Source organism: Mastomys coucha, unplaced genomic scaffold (genome assembly GCF_008632895.1).
Source record: "Mastomys coucha isolate ucsf_1 unplaced genomic scaffold, UCSF_Mcou_1 pScaffold9, whole genome shotgun sequence".
Classification (NCBI taxonomy): Eukaryota; Metazoa; Chordata; class Mammalia; order Rodentia; family Muridae; genus Mastomys; species Mastomys coucha.
In genome coordinates this window covers 46,577,460-46,599,465 of record NW_022196915.1, presented here as the reverse complement: position 1 = coordinate 46,599,465, position 22,006 = coordinate 46,577,460, and the positions used below count along the sequence as shown (strand labels likewise).

Sequence of the window (22,006 nt, the reverse complement as noted above, 5' to 3'; positions counted from 1 at the left end):
AGAGCACCCTTAAAGGGTGAGTGTGGATGATGGCCAAAGGGAGCATTGTGGAACAGGGAAGCCTCTCAAGAGTGAGGACAGACAATGGCCAAGGACACCGCTGTCTGGCGTTCTCTTCAGGCAATGCCTCTTACTAGCATTTCATGAATATTGCTTCACACAGTATGACTATGTGTGGTAGGGTTGCGCAAGATGTAGCAAGGTATTTCTTGGAACCATACCAGCTGCACCTGAAGCAGGGTCATATGGCCCAACCTGGGTTGTTACCATATGTCCTCAGAGGAGAGAAAACCTAAGCTGTGTCCTAATGATTAGACATAGGTTGAGGAAAAGCACAGACTGAGGAAGAGGACTTCCAGGCGGAGGGCAGCACCCCATGTTCATGGCTGTCAGTTCTCCTGCTCTTAATTTTCCACACCAGATCACACGATCATTAAATGCAAGAGGATGGCTTTCTTTCTTTTTTTTTTTTTTTAATGACTCTGTTTCAATGTTAGACCTGTTTTTCCTTTATTGACTCAAGAATAATATTGACAAGACAGAGATAAATAAAAATCATCACAGTGTTTACGGTAACTTTATATTCTTAAAGGCTGAGACATTATAAAACATTACATTGAGTACTTCAGAAATGATAGTGGTAGTGAGATTAGTCAAACACATCTAACCATTATTAACGCCATCCAGCACACTTCCGATCTGAATTAGACATTGTCTGTCTGTCTGTCTGTCTGTCTGTCTGTCTGTCTATCAGTCTATCTATCTATCTCTATCCATCTTTTTTCTTTTTTTATTATTTATTTTTTATTAGATATTTTCTTTATTTACATTTCAAATGATATCTCCTCTCCTGGCTACCCCTCTGAAAAAATATCAAAAACAAAAACAAAAAACAAACCCTGTTTCCTCCCCCTTCCCCCTGCTCACCAACCTACCCTCTCCCACTTCCTGGCCCTGGCATTACCCTATACTGGGGCATAAAACCTTCATAGGACCAAGGGCCTCTCCTCCCATTGATGACTGACTAGGCCATCCTCTTCTATACATATGCTGCTGGAGCCATGAGTCCCACCATGTGTACTCTTTGGTTGGTGGTTTAGTCCCTGGGAGCTCTGAGGGTACTAGTTAGTTCATATTGTTGTTCATCTTAAGGCGCTGCAAACCCTTCAGCTCCTTGGGTCCTTTCTCTAGCACTTTTATTAGGGACACTATGCTCAGTCCAATGGATAGCTGTGAGCCTCCACTTCTGTATTAGTCGGGCACTGGCAGAGCCTCTCAGGAGAGAGCTATATTAGGCTCCTGTCAGCCAGAACTTGCTGACATCCACAATAGTGTCTGGATTTGATGATTGAACATAGAAAGGATTCCCAGGTGGAGCAGTCTCTGGATTGTTCTTCCTTTAGTCTCAGCTCCATAGTTTGTCTCTGCAACAATGGCATTAGATGGGTGTTTTGTTCCCCCTTCTAAGAAGAAACAAAGTATCTACACTTTGGTCTTCCTTCTTCTTGAGTTTCTTATGGTTTGTGGATTTTACTTTGGGTATTCTGAGCTTCTGGGCTAATATCCACTTATCAGAGAGTGCATGCCATGTGTGTTCTTTTGTGATTGGGTTACCTCACTCAGGATGATATTCTCCAGATCCATCTATTTCCCTAAGAATTTCATAAATTCATTGTTTTTAATAGCTGAGTAATACTCCATTGTGTAGATGTACCACATTTTCTGTATCCATTCCTCTGTTGAGGGACATTTGGGTTGTTTCCAGTTTCTGGCTATTATAAATAAGGCTGCTATGAATATAGTGGATCATGTGTCCTTACTACATGTTGGAGCATCTTCTGGGTAGATGCCCAGGAGTGGTGTAGCTGGGTCCTCTGGTAGTACTATGTCTAATTTCCTGAGGAACAACCAAACTGATTTCCAGAGTGGTTGTACCAGCTTGCAATTCTACCAGCAATGAAGGAGTGTTCCTCTTTCTCCACAACCTCACCAGCATCTGTTGTCACCTGAGTTTTTGATCCTAGCCATTCTGACTGGTGTGAGGTGGAATCTCAGGGTTGTTTTGATTTGCATTTCCCTGATGCCTAAGGATGTTGAACATTCCTTCAGGTGCTTCTCAGCCATTCGGTATTCCTCAGTTGAGAATTCTCTGTTTAGTTCTGTACCCCATTTTTAATAGGGTTATTTGAATCTCTGGAGTCTCAACTTCTTGAGTTCTTTGTATATATTGGATATTAGCCCTCTATCGGATATAGGATTGGTAAAGATCTTTTCCCAATCTGTTGGCTACCAGTTTGTCCTATTAACAGTGTCCTTTGCCTTACAGAAGCTTTGTAATTTTATGAGGTCCCATTTGTCAATTCTTGATCTTAGAGCATGAGCTATTGGTGTTCGGTTCAGGAAATTTTCATCTATGCCTATGTGCTCCAGGCTCTTCCCCACTTTCTTTTCTATTAGTTTCAGTGTATCTGGTTTTATATGGAGGTTCTTGATCCACTTGGACTTCAGCTTTGTACAAGGAGATAGGAGTGTATTGATTTGCATTCTTCTACATGCTAACCCCTAGTCGAGCCAGCACCATTTGTTGAAAATGCTGTCTTTTTTCCACTGGATGCTTTTAGCTCCTTTGTCAAAGATCAAGTGACCATAGGTGTGTGGGTTCATTTTTGGGTCTTCGATTCTATTCCATCGATCCACCTGCCTGTCACTGTACCAATACCATGCAGTTTTTTTTTTTTTTAAATCACAATCGCTCTGTAGTACAGCTTAAGGTTGGGGATGGTAATTCCACCAGAGGTTCTTTTATTGTTGAGAATAGTTTTTACTATCCTAGGTTTTTTGTTATTCCAGATGAATTTGCAGATTGCTCTTTCCAAGTCTGTGAAGAATTGGGTAGGAATTTTGATAGGGATTGCATTGAATCTGTAGATTGCTTTCAGCAAGATGGCCATTTTTACTATATTACTATATCCTGCCAATCCATGAGCATGGGGATCTTTCCATGTTCTGAGATCTTCTTTGATTTCTTTCTTCAGAGACTTGAAGTTCTTGTCATACAGTGGATGGCTTTCTAAATTGCATTTCTAAGAGTGTATGTTAATTATACAAAGAGTGCATGCATGTTAATTATACAAAATTTTGAGTTCTGCTCTGGTGTACATCACCTATGATGTACTTTGATCATACTGACTCATTACCCTCTTTAAGCCCTTCTCCCTTTCTAATAGTCTATCTCCCCTTTCATGCCTTCTTTTTTCCCAGACTTCACATATGAGAGAAAGCATTCTTGTCTAAGTCAGGCTAATGTTCCTTAGAAGGATGTTCTCTGCTTCCACCCATTTCCCTCCTAATGGTTTGACTTTGTTCTGCTCTGTAGTAGAGTAACACTGTTGTGGGTGTGTGCACATCAATATATATGTGCATCACACTTTCTCTATCCATCTAGCTATTGGTAGCACTTGGCTGGTTCTAAGTAGATTGTGACTCATAAGGTGGTGATCACCAGGGTGCAGGTAGCTCCGTTGTGTGCTGACTTTGACTGTCAGAGGGACATGAGGGACATGACTGTTTAGAGACATTCTATACTTGTTTCCATAGTAGTTGTGTAATCTTATATAGGGACAAGATAGGTCAGTAAACAGTACCCGACTAATACAGAAGTGGCTCACAGCCATCCATTGGACTTTGCACAGGGTCCCCAATGAGGGAGTTAGAGAAAGGACCCAAGGAGCTGAAGGGTTTGCAGCCCCTTAGGACGAACAACAATATGAACTAACTAGTACCCTCAGAGCTCCCAGGGACTCAACTACCAACCAAAGAGTATACACATGGTGGGACTCATGGCTCCAGCAGCATATGTATAGCAGAGGATGGTCTAGTTGGTCATCAAGGGCAGGAGAGGCCCATGGCCCTGTGAAGGTTCTATGCCCCAGTGTAGGAGAATGTCAGAGCCAGGAAGCAGGAGAGGGTGTGTTGGTGAGCAGGGGGAGTGGGGAGGGAACAGGTTTTTGTTTTTATTTTATTTTATTTTATTTTATTTTATTCTATTCTATTTTTGGAGGGGAAACTGGGAAAGGAGATATCATGTGACATGTAAATAAAGAAAATAGCTAATAAAAAAAGATAGGTTAGTAAATACAGAATACTTGGAATAGTGGTAGGCTCAACAAAAGACACATATTTATTTTTTCCTCAGATAATGTCTCCATATGTAGCCCAGGCTGGCCTCAAACCCACTATGTAGCCTAACCTGGCCTTGTACTAGAGTGCCTCCTGCCCTCCCCTGCCGAGTGGTGGGGTGATAGGCATATGCTGCCATACCTAGCATGCTTTTTAGAACTGTCATTACAGATGACCTGTCTGTGACATGATGAACCGGATTGGTCTCACAGGACTGAATGGGCTGAAGATATTGTGAGGCAGACACTCCATATGCCTTTGCTGTAACAGATTTTCCTAAATTTAAGTATTCTCACTTCTGTGTCTGAGAAGAAAATGTGATTCACAAAATGTCAAATCAGCGAGAAAGTTAGGAAAAGCCAGAATCCTGGGAAAGTTTGCTTTGCCAGAGTGCTGGGAATGGAGGCCTCAATTGACTTGTTAATGTCCTACTATGCACACTTTGAAGGTTGCATTAAGATTGCAGATGGAAACAGATGCTGGGCTCCTCTAACCAGTGAGGATGGGCCAACATGACAAGCTGGGCTGCCTCGGTTGATAGATAAAGACAATGAGTGTGCTTTTCCCTGGTACATGACATCTGACTTCCATGGGCTTAGGGCCTCTGTCTTCCTGGGAAAGGAAAACCTTGTCAAGATCCACAGGGACACTGAATATAGGAACCTTTCGTTTTGAGCTTCCTGTGATCCCCTACCCTTCGTACAAAGTGCTTGGTGGATGGTTCAGGCCTCAGCATTTTCTGCCTGGAAGGGGAGGTCCCTCAGTGGGATTTTAGGCATTGCTTGGACAATGGCATCAGGCAAGCTCTCGAAAGCTGCCTCTGCCTTTGATCTGTTGGAGAACTGGAAGGAGAATGGTGGGGAGAGAAGAACACAGGTGTCAGGTCCCGGTTTCTTTCTCTGAGGTATGAGAGATAATTAAGAATGCTTGAGAGCAACAGGTTTTGCTCTCCTAACCCTGCCATTCTCTTTCTGTGGAGGTTTGGGGGCTCACTGGACAGCTAGGAGCCCCTTCACAGGGCTTCTATGTCTGCAGGGGTGAGGCAGAGCCACTTTCAAAGACTTTGACCATTTCATAAAGCCCAGCAGACCATGCGAAGGCTGTCGATGTAAATCAAAGCAGGAAGAATAGGTTGTCCTTCTGTAGACCAGAGGAGGCAGAAGGCATTTCTGTTAAGGCAGCTCTTCTCCAAACCTCAGCCGATCTCCTCCATTAGACAGTATCATTTAAAGGAGGGGCAGAAGAGAAGGAGGACCATAGAGCCAGAACATCCTTCATCACGACATACTGAAAGTTGCTCACATGAACGTCCCTGGTATCATGAGCTCCAAGCAACTAGACATTTCCATTTTCCCCAGCTGTCCATTATATGTTACTTTAGGAGGGAGAGGTGGTCAGAGTAGCTACAATAGAACTTGAGGAATTGCACCTTCCTATGCCCACTTAAGGAGGACAGTGAAGTCCTGGTGTTTACTTGGTTCATGCCCAGGACACATTTACTGCATGTCTTTCTTCTGGGGCATGGGGGGAGGCATATTGGCTAATGTATAGCTAATATGAGCATGAACCTTGCCTCCTGGGGTATTATCAAAAGGTGATAATAGAAAACAAGCAAAGAAAGTCTTCATGTGGTTAACGCTGTGTTGTAAAAATGCAGTGTTAGGAGGGCATACTGGAGCAGGGATTCCCAGTAGACGGGGTCACGTCAGTGCGGGTTCTGTAGAGTCAACTTGGTGCTCTGTGCTAGCAGGGTTCATATCTGCAGACTCAGCGGATGCTGGATAAAAAATGTTTAATAATAACAATGAATGTCATGCAGATAATAAAGAAGCATGGTTCGCGTCTGTTTAGGCACAGCGTAGGCTGTGTCAAGCGTGAGGTGCTATCTAGAGGTGAGTGAAAGGATGTGTACAGTTGAGATTCAGAGGCTGTGCCATTGTGGAAGGGGCTGGAACATGTGTAGATTTTGGTACTAAGGCAGTGATGGTATCCTGAACCCTGCCCCCTATAACGGCAGTGTGTGACTACCCGTCGCTATGGAATTCTCTGCAGGATTTTAAAACTGATGTCCCTGCTTGGAGTCCAGATTTGAGGTCCCAGGAGCAGTGGAGTATCTCTCATAGCAGAAAGAGTTGCTATAAAAAAAATCACGGCATCAGTCATTAATCAAGAAAATGGCTCTTAGACATGCTCAGAGGACTATCTGATGAAACAATTCTCCAATTAAGGTTCCCCCCTCCCAAGCAAATCTAGTTAGTGTGAGGTTGATAAAAAGCTATGCCTTCAACTGTGTACTTCTCCCTCCCACCACCCAGCAAAGAGCCTCACATGTAGGAGGTATTTGGTAACTGAATGGATCCAGCATCCTCAATATTTCAAGTCATAAACAGCCCACAGTCTATTACTTTTGCTGCATTTTCTTTATTCCTGTGAGAAGAGAAAAAGAATCCAGTTAAGTGTTGACAGAAATAAGAAATCCGGACACGTCACTGTCATCTTCCCTTTGTTCTCTGAGCTTCTGAACTCTTGCTTGGAGTGGATCACATCTGCTATATTTGGAGAGACACAGTGTGTGCAAAGTGGGGTCTTGAGAAGCCTCTGAAGTGTGTCTGCCAAGGCAAAAATAACCACATTCTGTATTTGCCCAGCATTTCCATTGTGTCTGTCTGATTAGGAGAGCTAATCAGCCCGTTTTCCCCAGCACCCAAACTGCTACTGATGTGCCTGTATTCTCAAGAGCCATGAAACAGCTTTACAAATATGGTGTAGAAGACAGAGCTAAGCTTGAAAAATCTTAAGAAGTGTGTGTGTGTGTGTGTGTGTGTGTGTGCAAGCATGCATGTGTGCTTGTGTGCGTGCGCATGCTTCTGATTAAAAAGCTCTGTAATCAGTCATGACTGCTTTCCTAGAGTGAAGGCATGCCTAGAGGCATAGAGAGAGCTACCTTTGTATAATTTTCAAGTAAGAGAAAGACGTGTTAACCTCTTATCCCTCATTATAAAAGTCTGAATGGCCACATCTTCTAGAAAGTGTAAAGTAATAGAATTTTTTGAATTTAATTTTTGGTTGATTCTTTGTGAATTTCACATCATGCTCCCCATTCCATTCATCTCCCCGTCCCTTTGTACCTATCCTCCACCCTGTAACCTTCCACCAGAAAGAAAAGAAAAATCTTGTTGTGGAAGCTGTAGTTTGTCACAGTATGTCACACAGTGTACCCTTTTGTCCACACATCTGTGCTTGCAAATGTTCATTGCATGAAGTCATTGGTCTAGCTTGAGGTCTCTGCCTTGTGTTACACTATCAATTCTAGATCCTTACTAGGATTCTTCTTGGATATTCTGTTATTGCCCTGTCATGGAGATTCTGCAATTTGGATTTCTAGGATTGGCTCTTTCATGTGCTCTAGAAGTTCCACTATGGGGTGATTGTTGGGGTGGGTCAACTCATATCCATGGATCTGGGCCTGGGTGGTAGATGTAAGCTATTATTTCCTGGATGTAGAGATGGGGTAGCATCATCTAACTGAGAGAGAATTCTGAGCATATTAATGCTTAACAAACTGTCATGGAGGCAGTAAAAATGTGAGGTAAAAATGGTATATCAGTGCTCATTCCAACAGTGTGATAAAACAGCTGGGTAAACAATTTAGGAAGAACTTATTTTGGCCTGGGTTTTCAGATTTTCAGTTCATGGTCACTTGGCCTGTTGGCTTTAGTTCAACAGTAATTCAGAGTGTCATGGAGGGAGCCCATGATGGAAGAAATTTCTCATCCATGGTAACTGGGAAGGAAATACAGGATGGGCGAGACCTGAGTCCCCATATCCCTTCCAATGACCTAACTTCCTTACATTAGGCCTTCCCACCTATAGGTTCATTATCTTCCAATAATGCTACTACTGCTGACCAATCCTTTAACACAAGGGCATTTGGAAGACTCTGAAGAAACAAACAGTAAGAAAAAACTTTAAAGATTTTTGTGCTAAGAAAGGAGGAAGAAGGGATAGATGGAAGGGAAGAGGGTGTGGAAGAAGGAGAAGGAATATGAGAGACCTACATGGCCCAAAGCTTAAAATATTTAGACTTTCACTTTTTAGAACAATTGTCAACCTTTGATTTTTATAATCAGTTTCAATTTTGTTGCTGAATGGGCAGCTGTTTAGCTAGGCTCACAGAGTAGCATGACCAGACATAAGTGGATCAGGACTTAAGCTTCTGCAGGCTCACAAAGCAGCAGGGCCAAGTATAAGGGATTAGGACTCAAGTTTCTGGAGATCTGGCTTTTAGACTTGTCTGTCCTGTGGCCTAAGATGTTATGCAATTGTTAAGAAGATTTCCTTTTTAAGTACATCATTCAAGAGATCACAATACTAGGGTCTGGAGGTTCAGCTGGTAAAGGGCTTGCTGCATGAGACTTGGGACCCAGAATTGGATTACTAGCTCTTACAGAAAAACCATGTATAAGGGTCAGAGACAGGAGCATCTCTGAGCTCATTGGCTAGTCATCCTAATTAAATGATAAACTTTGGGTCCAATAAAAGTTTCTGCCTTAAAAATAAGGTGGAGACTGGCTGAAGAAGAGACTTGACATTGACCTCTAGCCTCCACACCTATGTGCTCACAGGTACACCCCTCTATGTGTGCACATAACACACATAGACACACACACACACACACACGCCATACATATACACCTCTACCCACAGTACTCCCACATACAAAAATAAAGACTTCACAGTTATAACACTAACTGGCCAGAAGTTAAGTCAGTGACACAGAATTGCACTTGCCAGTGCACCAGCTACAGCTCAGGCTTCCAGACCACCAGCATTTCTGATCAATTGCATTATAAATTACAAGCCCTTCAGAGAATTCAGGAACATACTACACTTGTAATGAGTTTCATTATAAGAATTAACCCAGGACCATCTAAATTTAAAGGTACTAGGGTTTAGTGGGGGAGAATACCAGGTTTGAGGTTTAATATATCACCTTGTCTGCACATTAGTGTGAATCACCAACCTGAGTCCTTAGCATGAGCTTTGTATCCAGAGTGGCTTTTGTCTTGTTTTTGCTTTTTTTGGTTTCCTCTATGTAGATGTTCTTAGTGGGATTATTAACTACACAATAGAACTCAATCTCCAGCTGCCCTATAGGTTGGGATGTTGTGCTGGTGGACCTGATTCAAAGTCCTGGACTTCTAACATGGGGTTGGCATCAGTTGCATGCCTAGATGCATCTAAACCTTCAACCAATATCTTAGCATAAACTCGAGTGGATAAAGATACTCACTGTGAATAAGAAAGGCTCCAATGTTTCTGCTGCTCAGGAAATTCCAAGGATTTTTAAATACTCTCCCAGGACCCCAAATAAATACAGATGTGTTCTCTCTCTCTCTCTCTCTCTCTCTCTCTCTCTCTCTCTCTCTCTCTCTCTCTGTGTGTGTGTGCGTGCGCGTGTAGGCTGACTTTAAACTCTTTAAAGTCTTGCCCTGGTCTTTCGTATCACAGGAGTGGGATATTGTGTTATTCCCAGACACATTCTTGACTGTCCACACCAGGTCTGATATTACTTCTCTCCCTCTCATCTCCACCAGACTCTCAGAGCGAGTTACAGGCCATTTAAACAAAGTTTGACTTAGAAGAACTACATTATTTCTTTTTCCAGATCCCTACTCAGAGATGGTAAAACTTTGCCAGGGAGATGGAGGAACTAGGTAAGCCCTGAACATTGTTTGGAATCATGGACACGTTGATTGTGTTAGGGAAAAAAAATGCAGTTCAGAATGAAGGGTTTCTCACCCTATGTTCCTTATCTCAATGAAACACTTTGTAATAATTTAGCTATGGTAACTTCCATTTTGTATTTACTTCCTTACTTAAAAGCCTGTAACTGCCTGGATCTGTTTAACCTATGCTAATATTATTTATACATACTACATAAATCTTAGTAAGATAAAGATACAAAAATATCTTCTATTCCAGCTCATACTGCAAGTAGATGTTAAGGCTTACTAGGAATTTTCACTTTGATAAAGCATGATTTCCGTGCAGTTAGCTCTACGATGGCTAGAATGGAGCTGTCCTCTTTACCTGTACCTGCCCTGTCTCCAGGAGAGGTCTGTTGTCCTGTTTCCTAACCAGCGAGCTGCATTTTCTTCCTATCACCTACATGCTGCACATGAGTGAAATGGTAGTGGATTTGTTTGCCACCACATATGGACGCTATCTCCCACTGGCATGGGAAAAGAGATGGATAGGAGAACCAGAGCTGAGAGAAGAGCTAGAGATGATAGGCAGGGGTTGCTGGAGAGTCTACAGTAGCTAGGTGCTACGTGTGTATCCAGTGCTCTTTGTGCTTGGAGCCAGTAGTGTGGCTACAGTAGCTAGCCCGATCTTCTCTGCCCCATTCCTACTCTTTACCCATTGCTTTTACATGATCAGCTATTGTCTATCATTGCTAGGTTACCTTCCAACCACTTAAGGGTTCATTCAAACCAGGATCCAGAAAGCTGCTATGGAGTCTTTCTTCTTGAGGTCTAGTGTCTCTGGGTCTAAGTACGTGTATCTAATGCAGTGGTTCTCAACTTGTGGATCAGGATGCTTTTGGGGGGGGGTCACATATAGACATCCTGTATATCAGATATTTACATTATGATTCATAACAGTAGCAATATTACAGTTGTAAAGTAGCAATGAAATATTTCTGTAGTTGGGGGGGGGTCATCAAAACATGAGGGACTGGATTAAAGGGTCACAGCATCAGGAAGGTCGAGAACCTCTGGTCTAATGAGACCCGTGTCTGAGACATCTGGAACCATGGTACCTCAGGGTGATAAGTGAAGAGTAGTTTGTTCCTCCTGGTTCAGTTTCTTGCTGTCCTGTCTTATAAGGTAATATACATTATCTATGGGTTCTTTTATGTGTTACTTGGTATATCTGGTTATGAGTAATTGATAGAGTGATGAGAGTGTGGCTTATATCAGATATGGAAACCAAAGACCTCAAACTGATGGGACGGAGTAGGGGACTCTGGCTGTCCTTCAGCTGCTTTGTATTTATTTTAAAGGAAACTTTTCCTCTGCCTCCTGGTCTCATTGGTGGGTGGAAGAAGGCTTCAGGCCTGCAAAGTGTGTCCCTACAGGTCAGCCTCTGCCATCCTTTCTGGTTCCCATGCTTGCTGACTCATCAGGGCTCACCTTGAGCATGTAGCCACCATCATCAGTTCAGAGAATTGCGGTGCATCCATAGAACTGCACAGCACAGATGTAGCTGCTGGGTACTGGCTTGCCCCTGAGGGAAGCAGGGTTCAATGCCCAGATAAGGAAGTAGTCCATGGTTCCATGGCTGCATAGGTGCCTTCAGGAGGCATCTAACCCGTTGGGTTTAGTCTGTATTCATTCATTGTAAGCTTATGACTGCTGCTGTGATGGCCATTCTTCAGGATTAGGCAAGTTAAGTGTTTTCCCTCAAAGGCTTGGCTATCAGTTGTTCACAGCTTTCTGTGGGAGCAAACTGAGGCGCCCATTCATTCAACTAGTCTTGTTCACTTAATCCTTTCCCTTCACTTTCTTTTTCTACCAGGTATCTATTGACCCAACTATCTGCTGACACTGTGCCTGCTTATTTGGGGGGAGTTATAAGCATACACTTGGCTATCATGCAGTGGTATCTGCAAAATGCATTAACTCAGGGTTTGTCTCAGGAGTCCAAATTTGAAACCTTCATCATAATGTGCCCTGCTATAAATGGCATAGTGTTTTCCTTAGGCAATACAAATTTGTGTTATTTTGAAAATATATCTTCCAGTTCAGGGGTAGGTCAAGATGAGGTCATGGTGGTAGAAGAAATGTATTTGAATCTTGGCATTGAGGATGATCAACCATTTCTTCATAGACTAAAATCCCACAGCGTGGTTCTGTTAAATATAGGAAGATGAGCATTGTTGCATTCTAAAACTTGGGAGATATGTTGTCAATCTTGCTCTGTTGCCACTTACTTGTGTCAATAATCCTTCACCATTAATAGTAGTTATCAGAATTTAATTGCTTGAGCAAGCTATTGTTTCCATTCTTTTATTATTTTTAATTATGTGTATGTGTGTGTATATATGGCGTATGCTTGCAAGTGTCCATGTAGATCAGTGGTGTCTGGTTCCCTAGAACCGGATTTACAGGCAGTTCTGAGCCACCTAACATGGGTGCTAGAAACTGAACTCAAGTCCTAAAAGTAGTATGTGCCCTTGATCACTGGTAATCTCTCCGTTATTTCTGCTTGTAATGCTTTTTGTCCTAGTCTGCTTTAAACCGCAGGTATCCAGTTCCCTCGCCCTTTATGGCCCACACAACCAGTTTCCCTCTCTCAAAAACAACTCATGCGTTTACTAGCTTGTGCCTAGACTGTACAGCTGATCTCTGTATAGTCAGCTTCCTGCTGCTTTCTCCATCACTGCTGGATGCTCATCTTTCTTGCTTAGATATCTTCTGTGGCTTTAGATGAAGCCCAAGTCAAAGCTGGGCCTTCTCAACCTAGCGTGGCATCTATAGTCTGCTCACAGCCTCTTTCCCACTCAAAGCACAAGTTATTGTGTGACCTCTAACCTCCCTTAACATGCGACCTCTGACCTCCCTTAACACCTTGAGTCTCACTCTTAGTTTTGGTTATAAATGGCCACTCACTGCCAGGCACCTGTAATGCTGTGGACTGCCACTTGATTCCTTAAACTACTTGATATTTTTTGAGGACAAGAGATGACATCTCCTATTTTGTGACCTAAACAACATCTAACAACTGATTGTTCAGGTGTGGCTGTTTATGAGAATCACTTACAAAGCAGTGTGGTGCAGAATCGGGGAGGATAGGGTCCACAAAGTAGGAAATAGCGGGAGTTCCCTTGATGTGGATTTCATGGATGTGGTGCTTAGAGGAGTGGAGAGCCAGTACGTTAGTGCAGTTCTGCCAACAGACTGATCCCAGGTAATGGTAGATCTTTGGTCCTCTGTGCTGGTCACTCTAGCTCTACCTGGGAAATTCAAAGACATTCTTTATGGGTTCCCATCATGTGCCAAGCTGTAGGACTCTGGGATTCTTGTTCAGGTAACTGTAGTAGACAAAACAGATCTCTAGTGTCCTGGAACTTGGGCTGTCGGATATGAACAAACATCACAAATAATGTCAAGCGATGGCAATGAATGCTGAGGTGGGAAATGAAACATGTCAAGCGACAGAGAGAGAGAGAGAGAAAGAGAGAGAGAGAGAATACTATTCTTTTATACAGGCTATTCACAAATGTATCTCCATTTGCCTAAAAGTCATGGGTGTGTTAAAAAGCAACCCGGGTTGGGGATATATGGGTCTGTGGCAAAGTCTTGGAAAGGCCCGGGATTCCTTTCCTAGCTTATGGAAAGAAAATAAATGAGACAAAGCCAAGTCTTCCTATATTGAAACCCAGGAAGCAGAGCTGGTGGGGTAGCCAATATGGAAGGAGACATTGTTGTTTCCTGCTGCCCTTTCTCTGTAATGAGAGGACTTGGCATGGTCTCCTGGCTCTGGTAGGCACTAGAAAGTAGGTGGCGAAGGCAAAAGAGGTGAGGGATTGCTCCTACCCTGGGTGTGGAGAACGCCTGGGTGTGTTGCACTCATTCAAGAAGAGCAGAAAAGGGCTTTATCTGGCTTGTGACACGACCCAGGTGTGTGGGCTGGATGTCAGCCTACTCCAGGCTTAATACTCCTTCACTGGTCTGCAGAGTATGTCCACTCGGATACTCAGTTTGCCTTTCATATTCCGCTTTCTCCTGTGAGGGATTGTAATCCTTGTAGTTAAGATGATTTAAACACAACTGTAGCTTTTCAGATTTTTCTCCATGTCAGGGAACAGGTATCTCTGTAGTTAGCAAGTTGGAGTTTACTCTCATAAGATGCAAGTTTGGTAAATGGTGTGCAATATACACCTTTTTGATAGAGAAGATGAAGTTTAGTTGGATGAATATTTAAGGAAGACAAGGTTCCACCTGCAAAGCTTTGATTCTTCCTAAGGGTTACATCTCAAGGTGGGTTGTCTATTCCCAGAGGGGCTGGTTTGGAACTGCTGCTGCTGCTGCTGCTGCTGCTGCGTGTGTGTGTGTGTGTGTGTGTGTGTGTGTGTGTGTGTGTACACGCGCACGTACACACAGTGTAGTATATACGTCTGCATACACCTAAGAAAAGTGCTGGAGAATTAAGCCCATTCAGTAGCTTCTAAATAAGGCTTGCTATCAATTTTATAGAACTGGGAGGCAGGGAAGCTTGTGTGGGAGCCGCAGGAACTACTTAAGCAAGGAACTGGGAGCTCACACATTGGACCAGAGCTGGAGATGAAGTTAGTTGCTCCTCTGAAGTGATCTGACTTGTTTGTGGACACCAGCAGAGGAGCTCGTGCAGGATTCGCAGTGGGGGCAAGCTCCGTCCACCTAGTGGGTGACTGATTCCACAGCAGAGGTGCTGTCACCTGTGATGACTACAAGTAGAGCATCTCCCTAGGGCTGTTTATCTCATTGTGACTTAACACTGTCAAAGAAGCCCAGAAAAACCAGGTCCCGAGTGCAAGGGCAAGGCGTGGCCTCGGCTAGGTAGAGGTCTTCTGGCTTTGCTGCTGACTCCGTTGGCCTCCTCTCCAGTCTCAGGCAGTCTAAAGCGGCCCTCCTGCCATCGCCCCTGGGCCAACCTGGCAAGCGCGGGTACCACAAGCTACGTGCACAGCCAGCTCCATCTCCACGTGCGCTCTGGGCCGCCAAGACACCCGGGAGAGCTGAGGTCGGGCGAGATAGGGTTGACTTGGATCCACCGGGCCTCCTGAAGGTCTAGGGCGGAGTGAGGTCTCTGGTAAATCCACAGCTAGAGAAGCTGGGGAACCTTTTCCACGAAACCAGGTTGGGATGGCGATTTGAGGGAGAGGCGGGGCCTCACTGGTCGACGGCGGGGCGGGGCCCAGGGGGTGGTGCCTACTCACAGGTCGGGGTGGGGCGTCTTCAGTCATAAAGGGGTGGGGCCTCGCAGGTTCAGGGCGGGGCTGAGTGGGGCGGGGCCTGCCGCGGCAGCGGCGGCTGTGGCTACAGTCTGGTCTCCAGGGGGGGCAGCCTAGGTACATAGGCGGCCCCAGTCTCTCCAGAGCATCCTTCGCGGCTGGTCCCCGCCTGCAGCCGGCTCGCAGTCTCGGGCCTGGAGGCTGACTTCTTTGTGTTTTGTTTTCCCCGCGCCTCGTCTCTGCAGGACCCGTTCGTTCTTCTGCGGGCTACAAGAAGGCAGAGGATGAGATGTCCCGGGCCACGTCTGTTGGAGACCAGCTAGAGGCACCGGCCCGCATAATTTACCTCAACCAATCTCATCTCAACAAATTCTGCGACAACCGGATCAGGTAGGAGAACAGGCAGCCGGGTGAAGCTCAATGCTCACATTCATGGGATGGCTTTTCCATCACCCGGCCGGCCCTCAGTTCACTTGCTTCCCCCAGCACTTCACATCTCTGCTTCCTGCACCCACCTTGAGCCCAGAGGTCCACACCCAGCGCCCAATGGGCCATGTGAACACAGCTGCTGCCTTCTCTTTTTCAATGCTATGCCCAGACCATCTGTGGGCCTTGCGGAAGTTATTCTAATGCCACCGATAAAAGTGAAGGTGTCCTCTCACCCCCGACTGCCTTCCAAGAATCTCCATAGTCTCCGTGTAACCTCTTTGATGGTTCTCTTTGTCACACAGCTCTCTTGAGTACTTTGCAGAACATCTGTGGGGAAGTGCTTTATAAGGGAATCCCGCAGGCTACAGGGACTCGCATTCATTTCCCAGCGACCCACTGCATTTACTAAGGGTCTTATTTGCTAGGAAGTCTTGCCCAAAGGCAGCAGAAAAATGAATGGAAGGTAGCATTTTAGTGTCTGCTTTCTGTCAGCTGGCCGCTGTGTTAGATGCCTTAGCAGTGCATCTCCAGTGTCTCATGGAGCAAGTCATTGCCTCCAGATCAGGAAACTGGAGTGGAGAGATGTGAAGTGTTGTACTATGCTCATATATTAATAGCTACTAAATGGGAAAGCTAGGAATCAAACCCATTCATCTGACCAGCAAGCAAATTCTTGCTACTGTGCAAAGCTTGTTTCTTAGCTCGGTGTTAGCACACTTAGAACTGTCATTAAACTTTTGAGCTTTTACCAGCTTCGTGTGTGATTTCTGAGGGTAGTTTTAGTGAGCTGCTTAGAACATCCTACTCAGGTCTGGATTTCCACAGAGATTTCCCCTCCCCCCACCTTTGGCTAAAACTTTGTGGCTAGATATTTAACTCTTACAGTACCTTAGTAATACCACACGGACATCAAGGTCTGGTTGTTGGTCATTTCTATAGCTTGATAGGATTTGGGAAAGAATAACAATGTATATATGTGGCGATGGTACCTTCATTTTATTAAGGGAGTGTTAGATTTGTGTGGCTTTATTTTGTGTTTCAAGAATGACCTTTGAACACATTTTAAATTTAAAAAGTAAAGGTTAGGATATCTGAGTCCTCATTCCTGAACAAATAGGCTTGTTTTGAGATGTGGGACATTACAAACAGAACATTAGAGTTTAACAAACTAACGCTACTAATTAAAAAAGAGACACAGTAAAATTGGGAAAAGCCTTGGAGACATTGGAGCCTCCCACATTTGGCCAATAGGAATGAAATATGGGGCTGCTGCTTTGAAGAGCAGTTTGGCCTGCCACCAAAAGGATCAAGGCAAAGTTACCATAGGACCTGGTGATTCCAACGCTAGGGATACATACATAGCCAACACACGTGAAAGTAGAGGTCCTCACAAACACGTCTACACAGATGTTCATAGCAGCATCACTCATGGTGGCCAAAACATGCACACACTCAGGGATTCATTCAGATGACTCTTGAAGAGTGGAAGAGTCACACAGTGGAATATTACCCAGTGGAATATTACCTAGCTATAAAGTGTTATGATGTGGATGAACCTTCAAAGTATTAAATGAAAGAACAAGTCCTGAAAAGCCTCACTTTGTATGAACTGATTTATATGACACGGCCAGAAGAGAGGTGTTTCCTGATACATTAGTGGTTCCTGGGGCTGGAGAAGGAAGGTGGAGGTGTGGAAGATAGAGAGTGACTGCATAGCTTGGAATGATGATGTGTTACTCCGAATGCACAAAACGCAGTCTGGAGCCCAGCATTGCCCATATAGTTCTATGTTGCCTCACCTTTCATATGTCTATTGAATTCCTTGCAAAAACACTAAGGTCATTTTAAAAAAGTTAAATATTATGTAAGGAAGTAGGATTGGGGGATCATTGTCTTTTTATAGACTTCGGTGTTTTCAAAGGGTACTTTTGCTTAGTTCCGCCAATTTCGGTATTTCTGTGAAGGTTTGAGACAGTGACAATAAAATAGGGACCCTACCCCATCCCTGATTTACAAAGGAAGCATCTGGAAAGAAGGAACGTCAGGTAAGAAGATGCCTCCATTAGATGGATCTGGAGCCAAGTCTGGGTGGGGGACTTGAGCCCAGCCCACTGTAGATAGTGGCATCTCTGGGCAGGTGGTCTTTGGGTGAATAAGAAAGCAGGTTGATGAACCACAGAGAGCAAGCTGGTAAGCCCCACTTCTCCCTGGCCTCTGCTTCAGTTCCTGCCCCCAGGTTCCTGCCTTGAGTTCCTGCCCTGCCTTCTCTTTGTGATGGCCTCAACACTGTAAGCTGAAGTAAATAAACCCTTTGCCCCCAAGTTGCTGTGGCCATGTGCTTATCATAGCAAGGGGAGGAAAACTAGGATGGGGGGCAAACATTTAAGAGTAATGGGGCCTCGATAACTGTCTGTATCAGGACTAGTTTTATCCTGAGAGGGATTCCAACTGCTTACCTGATAATATAGTTTCACTTGTACGTTTTTGGGAGAAGGGTTTGGAATAAGTATGTGTATGTGTATTGGACTGGCTAGAAATGAAGCAGGCTTATTACCGGCTGTATTGCTATATGGATTCATTTACATCATACTAAGTGTTAAAATGATCATTTCTTTTTTTTTAATTTTTTTTATTTTTATTTTTATTTTAGATATTTTCTTTATTTACATGCGAATTTCTCCTTTCCCAGTTTCCCCTCCAAAAAACAAAAAAACAAACAAAAACAAACCCCTGTTGCCTCCCCCCTCCCCATGCCTGCCACCCCGCCCTCTCCCACTTTCTGGCCCTGCCATTCCCCTACACTGGGGCACAGAACCTTCACAGGGCCGAGGTCCTCTCCTCCTATTGATGAAAAATGATCATTTCTTACTTTATGGTTTAACCTGTAAGAACTCTTCGAAAAGCACTAGATCTAGGCTAAGAACTTTACAGTGTGGCCCCAGAGCTTCTATAAAATTGCCTTGGAGTATATGTTCCAGTTCTGCTGAGTATTAATGGGAATCACTAATGGCTGCCAATGACTTGCAGTTCATTAGGAACTGACTACAGAGCTTCTTGACATTAGAGTTTAGGGCTTTTACCAAACACTGAGCCATGGGATTTGAGCACTTTAGTAGTGCTGAAGTCAAGTTTATAAAACACTGATTTTTTTTTAAAAGCTAAGCTATTCAAGGGGATGTTTTTATAAAAGGAAATTGGTAAACAATTTTTTCTTAATATAATTTCCTATGTTTAAAGGATATTTTTTTTTCTCCCATGAAGAACATGGGTGTCCTCAGACTGCCCCTCTCCTCTGGTGCTAAGGATGGAGCCTGCCTTACACACTAGATGCATGCTGCACCCCTAGGTAAATTAAGCTTTTTGGAAAGAAAGAACCTTAGGGGACAGCTGAGGATCCTGATGGCCCACTGACAGGGGGATCTTTTCAAAGTCTGTCCCCTCTAGCTCAGAGTTCTTCACTCTCTCCATCCTAAGCCCTTTCTGGCTGGGACTCTCATGGCCCTGATAATTACTCTGTACTTACTTTTGCAGGCGTTTGGTGTTTGACTTAAAGACATGGACGAGGCCTGGGTGTTTGACAGTGAGGAAAGGGGCTATTGAGCATCTTGGGAAGGTATATAAAAGATGGTGTGCTGTACTCTGGCAGGGAACTGACGTGACTCAAGGAAGAGGCTTGACCCAGGGAATGGCTTGGAGAGTGAACAGTCATTTCTGCTTGCCCCTGCATGTACAGAATCGTCTATGTGGGGTTTCTAAAATGGGAGCAATCGAAATTTAGTTCTGAGAGCTGTATCATGTGTGTGCAAGTCTCTCCAAACCCTGGTCTTGGACCTAACACTGAGTAGCTTGCTGTATGCACTGTGCTCTCTGACATTTCCACTGGGAAGCCAGTAAATTAGCATCATTGCCACGGCGATCAATTTTGAAGCATCTTTCTCCTAGGCACTGGCTCTTATCTAAGAGGACGATCACCTTCTTCATTGTTTAGAAATGAATAGTAAAACTTGGCGTTGTGGTACATGCCTTTAATTCCAGTTCTTGGGAGACAAAGGCAGGTAGATCTCTGTGAGTTCCAGGCCAGCCCCGATCTTTGTAGTGAATTAAAAGAAAAAAGCCGAAACTTTCTGAGACTCAACATCATATCAGAAGTGGAACATTCCACATGTAACCTCATGTGGTGGGTCACCATCAAAACACAGGCACAACAAAAACATCCAGGAAAGTTACTGTCAGGCTAATGCATGCAATACATGTGAAACACATGGATTCTGTGTCTGGACTCAGTTTCATTGTGTCTATGTGGATAGTCCCAAATCTAAGAGAGACAAGACAGGGAAAGAAAGCAGATAAGTAAACAAGATCAGAAGATCAGGCCTCAGTCACATTGGTAAGGGATGTTTATTGTACGTGCTGGGACCCAAATGTCCGAGAGAGAACCAGGATGGAGAGAATGGAGAACTTTTTAGTCGTCCACATGCTTGTGAGCTGCGCTGCACATGTGAGTGTGTATGGTGCTAAAGACAATGGTGTTGGGTTCTATAAAGATGAGGGATTTTCTAAAAACTTTGAACCTACAGAATTTAGTCAGAATCTGGTTTCTGTTAAACCTGCTTATTATTTAGCAAAGAAGCACCACCAAAATCTTAATACGTTTTTGTTGATTTGCAAAAGGTCATTATTTGAAGGAGTTAGGAATGCAGGTTCTTGTAGAGTTTGCCAAGTGGGCACAGAGGCTCCCTGTTTGGCTTGAAATAGACCTGGCCTGGTGGTGCATGGCTGTATTCTCAGCACTTGGGTGGTGGAGATAGAAGGATTGGAAGTTCATGGTCATCCTCAGCTATGTGACAGATAGAGGCCAGTTTGGGATGCAGAGGCATCTCAAAAATAAATAACCAGGGGATAGGGCTATGACTCATGTAGTGCAGCGCTCACAGTGAGCACCTGGGATGAGGTCCATAGCACTCACGTAAAAAGTTGCCTGTGAGGCTGGAGGGATGGCTCAGTGGCTAAGAGCAGAGGACCTGAGCTCTGTTTTCAACACCCACAACATGGGACTTGCAACTGCCAATACTCGTATATGCATACCCACATGCATATTTAAAAATAGACCATATCTTTTTAAATCCATTCTCATATGTGATCATAATTCCAGCAATCTCGGACATAAGAGGGCTTGCTGGCCAGTTAGTCTAGCCAATGAGTGAACTCCAAGTTCAGTGAGAGGCCGTGTCTCAAAAACTAGTAATTGAGGTTGACATTTGATATCAACCTCTGGCCTCTACATGCCTCATGCAACACATGTATGTACATCACAAACACACATACACACACATGCATGAATGCACACGTGCATGTGCACAATTACACACCCACATAGGCATATGAATGCACGAGTGTGTGCAAATAAATGAATAAATAAGTAAGAAAATAAATTGCAACTCCTGAGTACCTCTGACAGGGAGAGCTGTACTTGTCAAGTTTGTTAAAGCTAAAATCCTCAGCAGATTTCTTGCTCATGTTGAGCTCATCTACCTAGCTACCTTCAAGCAGCCTGGAGATCTCGTCTCTGCTTTTGCTATTTTTACTTTAGAGTCAGAAAGTCTTGGTTAATCTCCAAAGCAGACACTGTTTCCTGGATAGGAACATCAGAATAGATCAGGAATATTTATTCTGTACGCACTAGCAGCGAATAGCTCGACAGAAAAGTCTGGTAATTAAAAGCGCTACCTGGTTTATACACGTGGCAGGATTTTGAGACATCTTACATCAAAAATATTGAAATTAGAGAGTTATTGGCACAGTGTATTTCAGGTAACCACTGTGCCTAAGCTCGCTCTCTATATATACATATATATATATATGTATATATGTGTGTGTGTATGTATATATATACATATATATGTATGTGTATATATATATATGTATATATATAAACAGAAAAAAATGTCAGCCTAGGGCTAGTTAAGTATTTGATGTTTCTAAGGAGACAGCAAATGTCTGGGAGAACAGACTTTGGTGGCAGTATTTCTTTATTAAATTGACCCTTGTGTGAGTGCATAATGGAACCAAAGAAACATCTGTACTGCTCCCATTTGGGTAGGCGAAGACATTTTGTTTGAGAACCTGGATTAGGGACCTATTTCAGTGTGCTCCTCTTTCCACATCACTTCCCTTTCCTTCCCTTCCTTTCCCTTCCCTTCCCTCTCCTCCCCTCCCCTCCCCTCCTCACTTCCCCTCCCCTCCCCTCTCCTCCCCTCTCCTCCCCGCCACTTCCCTTCCTTTCTCTTTCCTCCCCTTCCCTTCTTTTACTTTCCCTTCCATCTTTTAAAATTTGAGACGTGGTCTCACTCTATAGCCCTTGAGCTCACTCTATAGCCCTTGAGCTCACTCTTCAGC

At 44.0% G+C, this 22,006-nt stretch overlaps 1 protein-coding gene and 1 long non-coding RNA gene across 11 annotated transcripts in view; one reads left to right on the top strand and one right to left on the bottom strand.

The window, feature by feature from the left end:
• The window catches only part of Atp8a2 (ATPase phospholipid transporting 8A2), a 554,904-nt gene that overhangs the window by 92,153 nt on the left and 440,745 nt on the right, over window positions 1-22,006 (top strand). For 6 of the 9 annotated variants that reach the window (XR_004116436.1, XM_031362598.1, XM_031362599.1 and 3 more), the window contains one exon: window positions 15,427-15,571. Coding sequence is in view for 8 of the 9 variants with exons in the window: in XM_031362594.1 (XP_031218454.1) it covers window positions 15,427-15,571 (145 nt within the window). In the remaining variant the exon portion in view is untranslated. Of the gene's footprint in view, window positions 1-9,847; window positions 9,897-14,757; window positions 14,971-15,227; window positions 15,299-15,426; window positions 15,572-22,006 lie in introns of those variants that run through there. The other 3 variants (XM_031362597.1, XM_031362601.1, XM_031362602.1) reach the window with 3 other exon arrangements.
• On the bottom strand, window positions 11,219-15,149 carry LOC116085149. 2 transcript variants are annotated; one of them, XR_004116443.1, is made up of 2 exons: window positions 14,512-15,149; window positions 11,219-13,201 (listed from the first exon to the last, which is right to left on the bottom strand). It is a non-coding gene; the product is annotated as an uncharacterized LOC116085149 (long non-coding RNA). The 2 variants fall into 2 exon arrangements; XR_004116442.1 differs by lacking the exon at window positions 14,512-15,149 and adding an exon at window positions 13,785-13,972.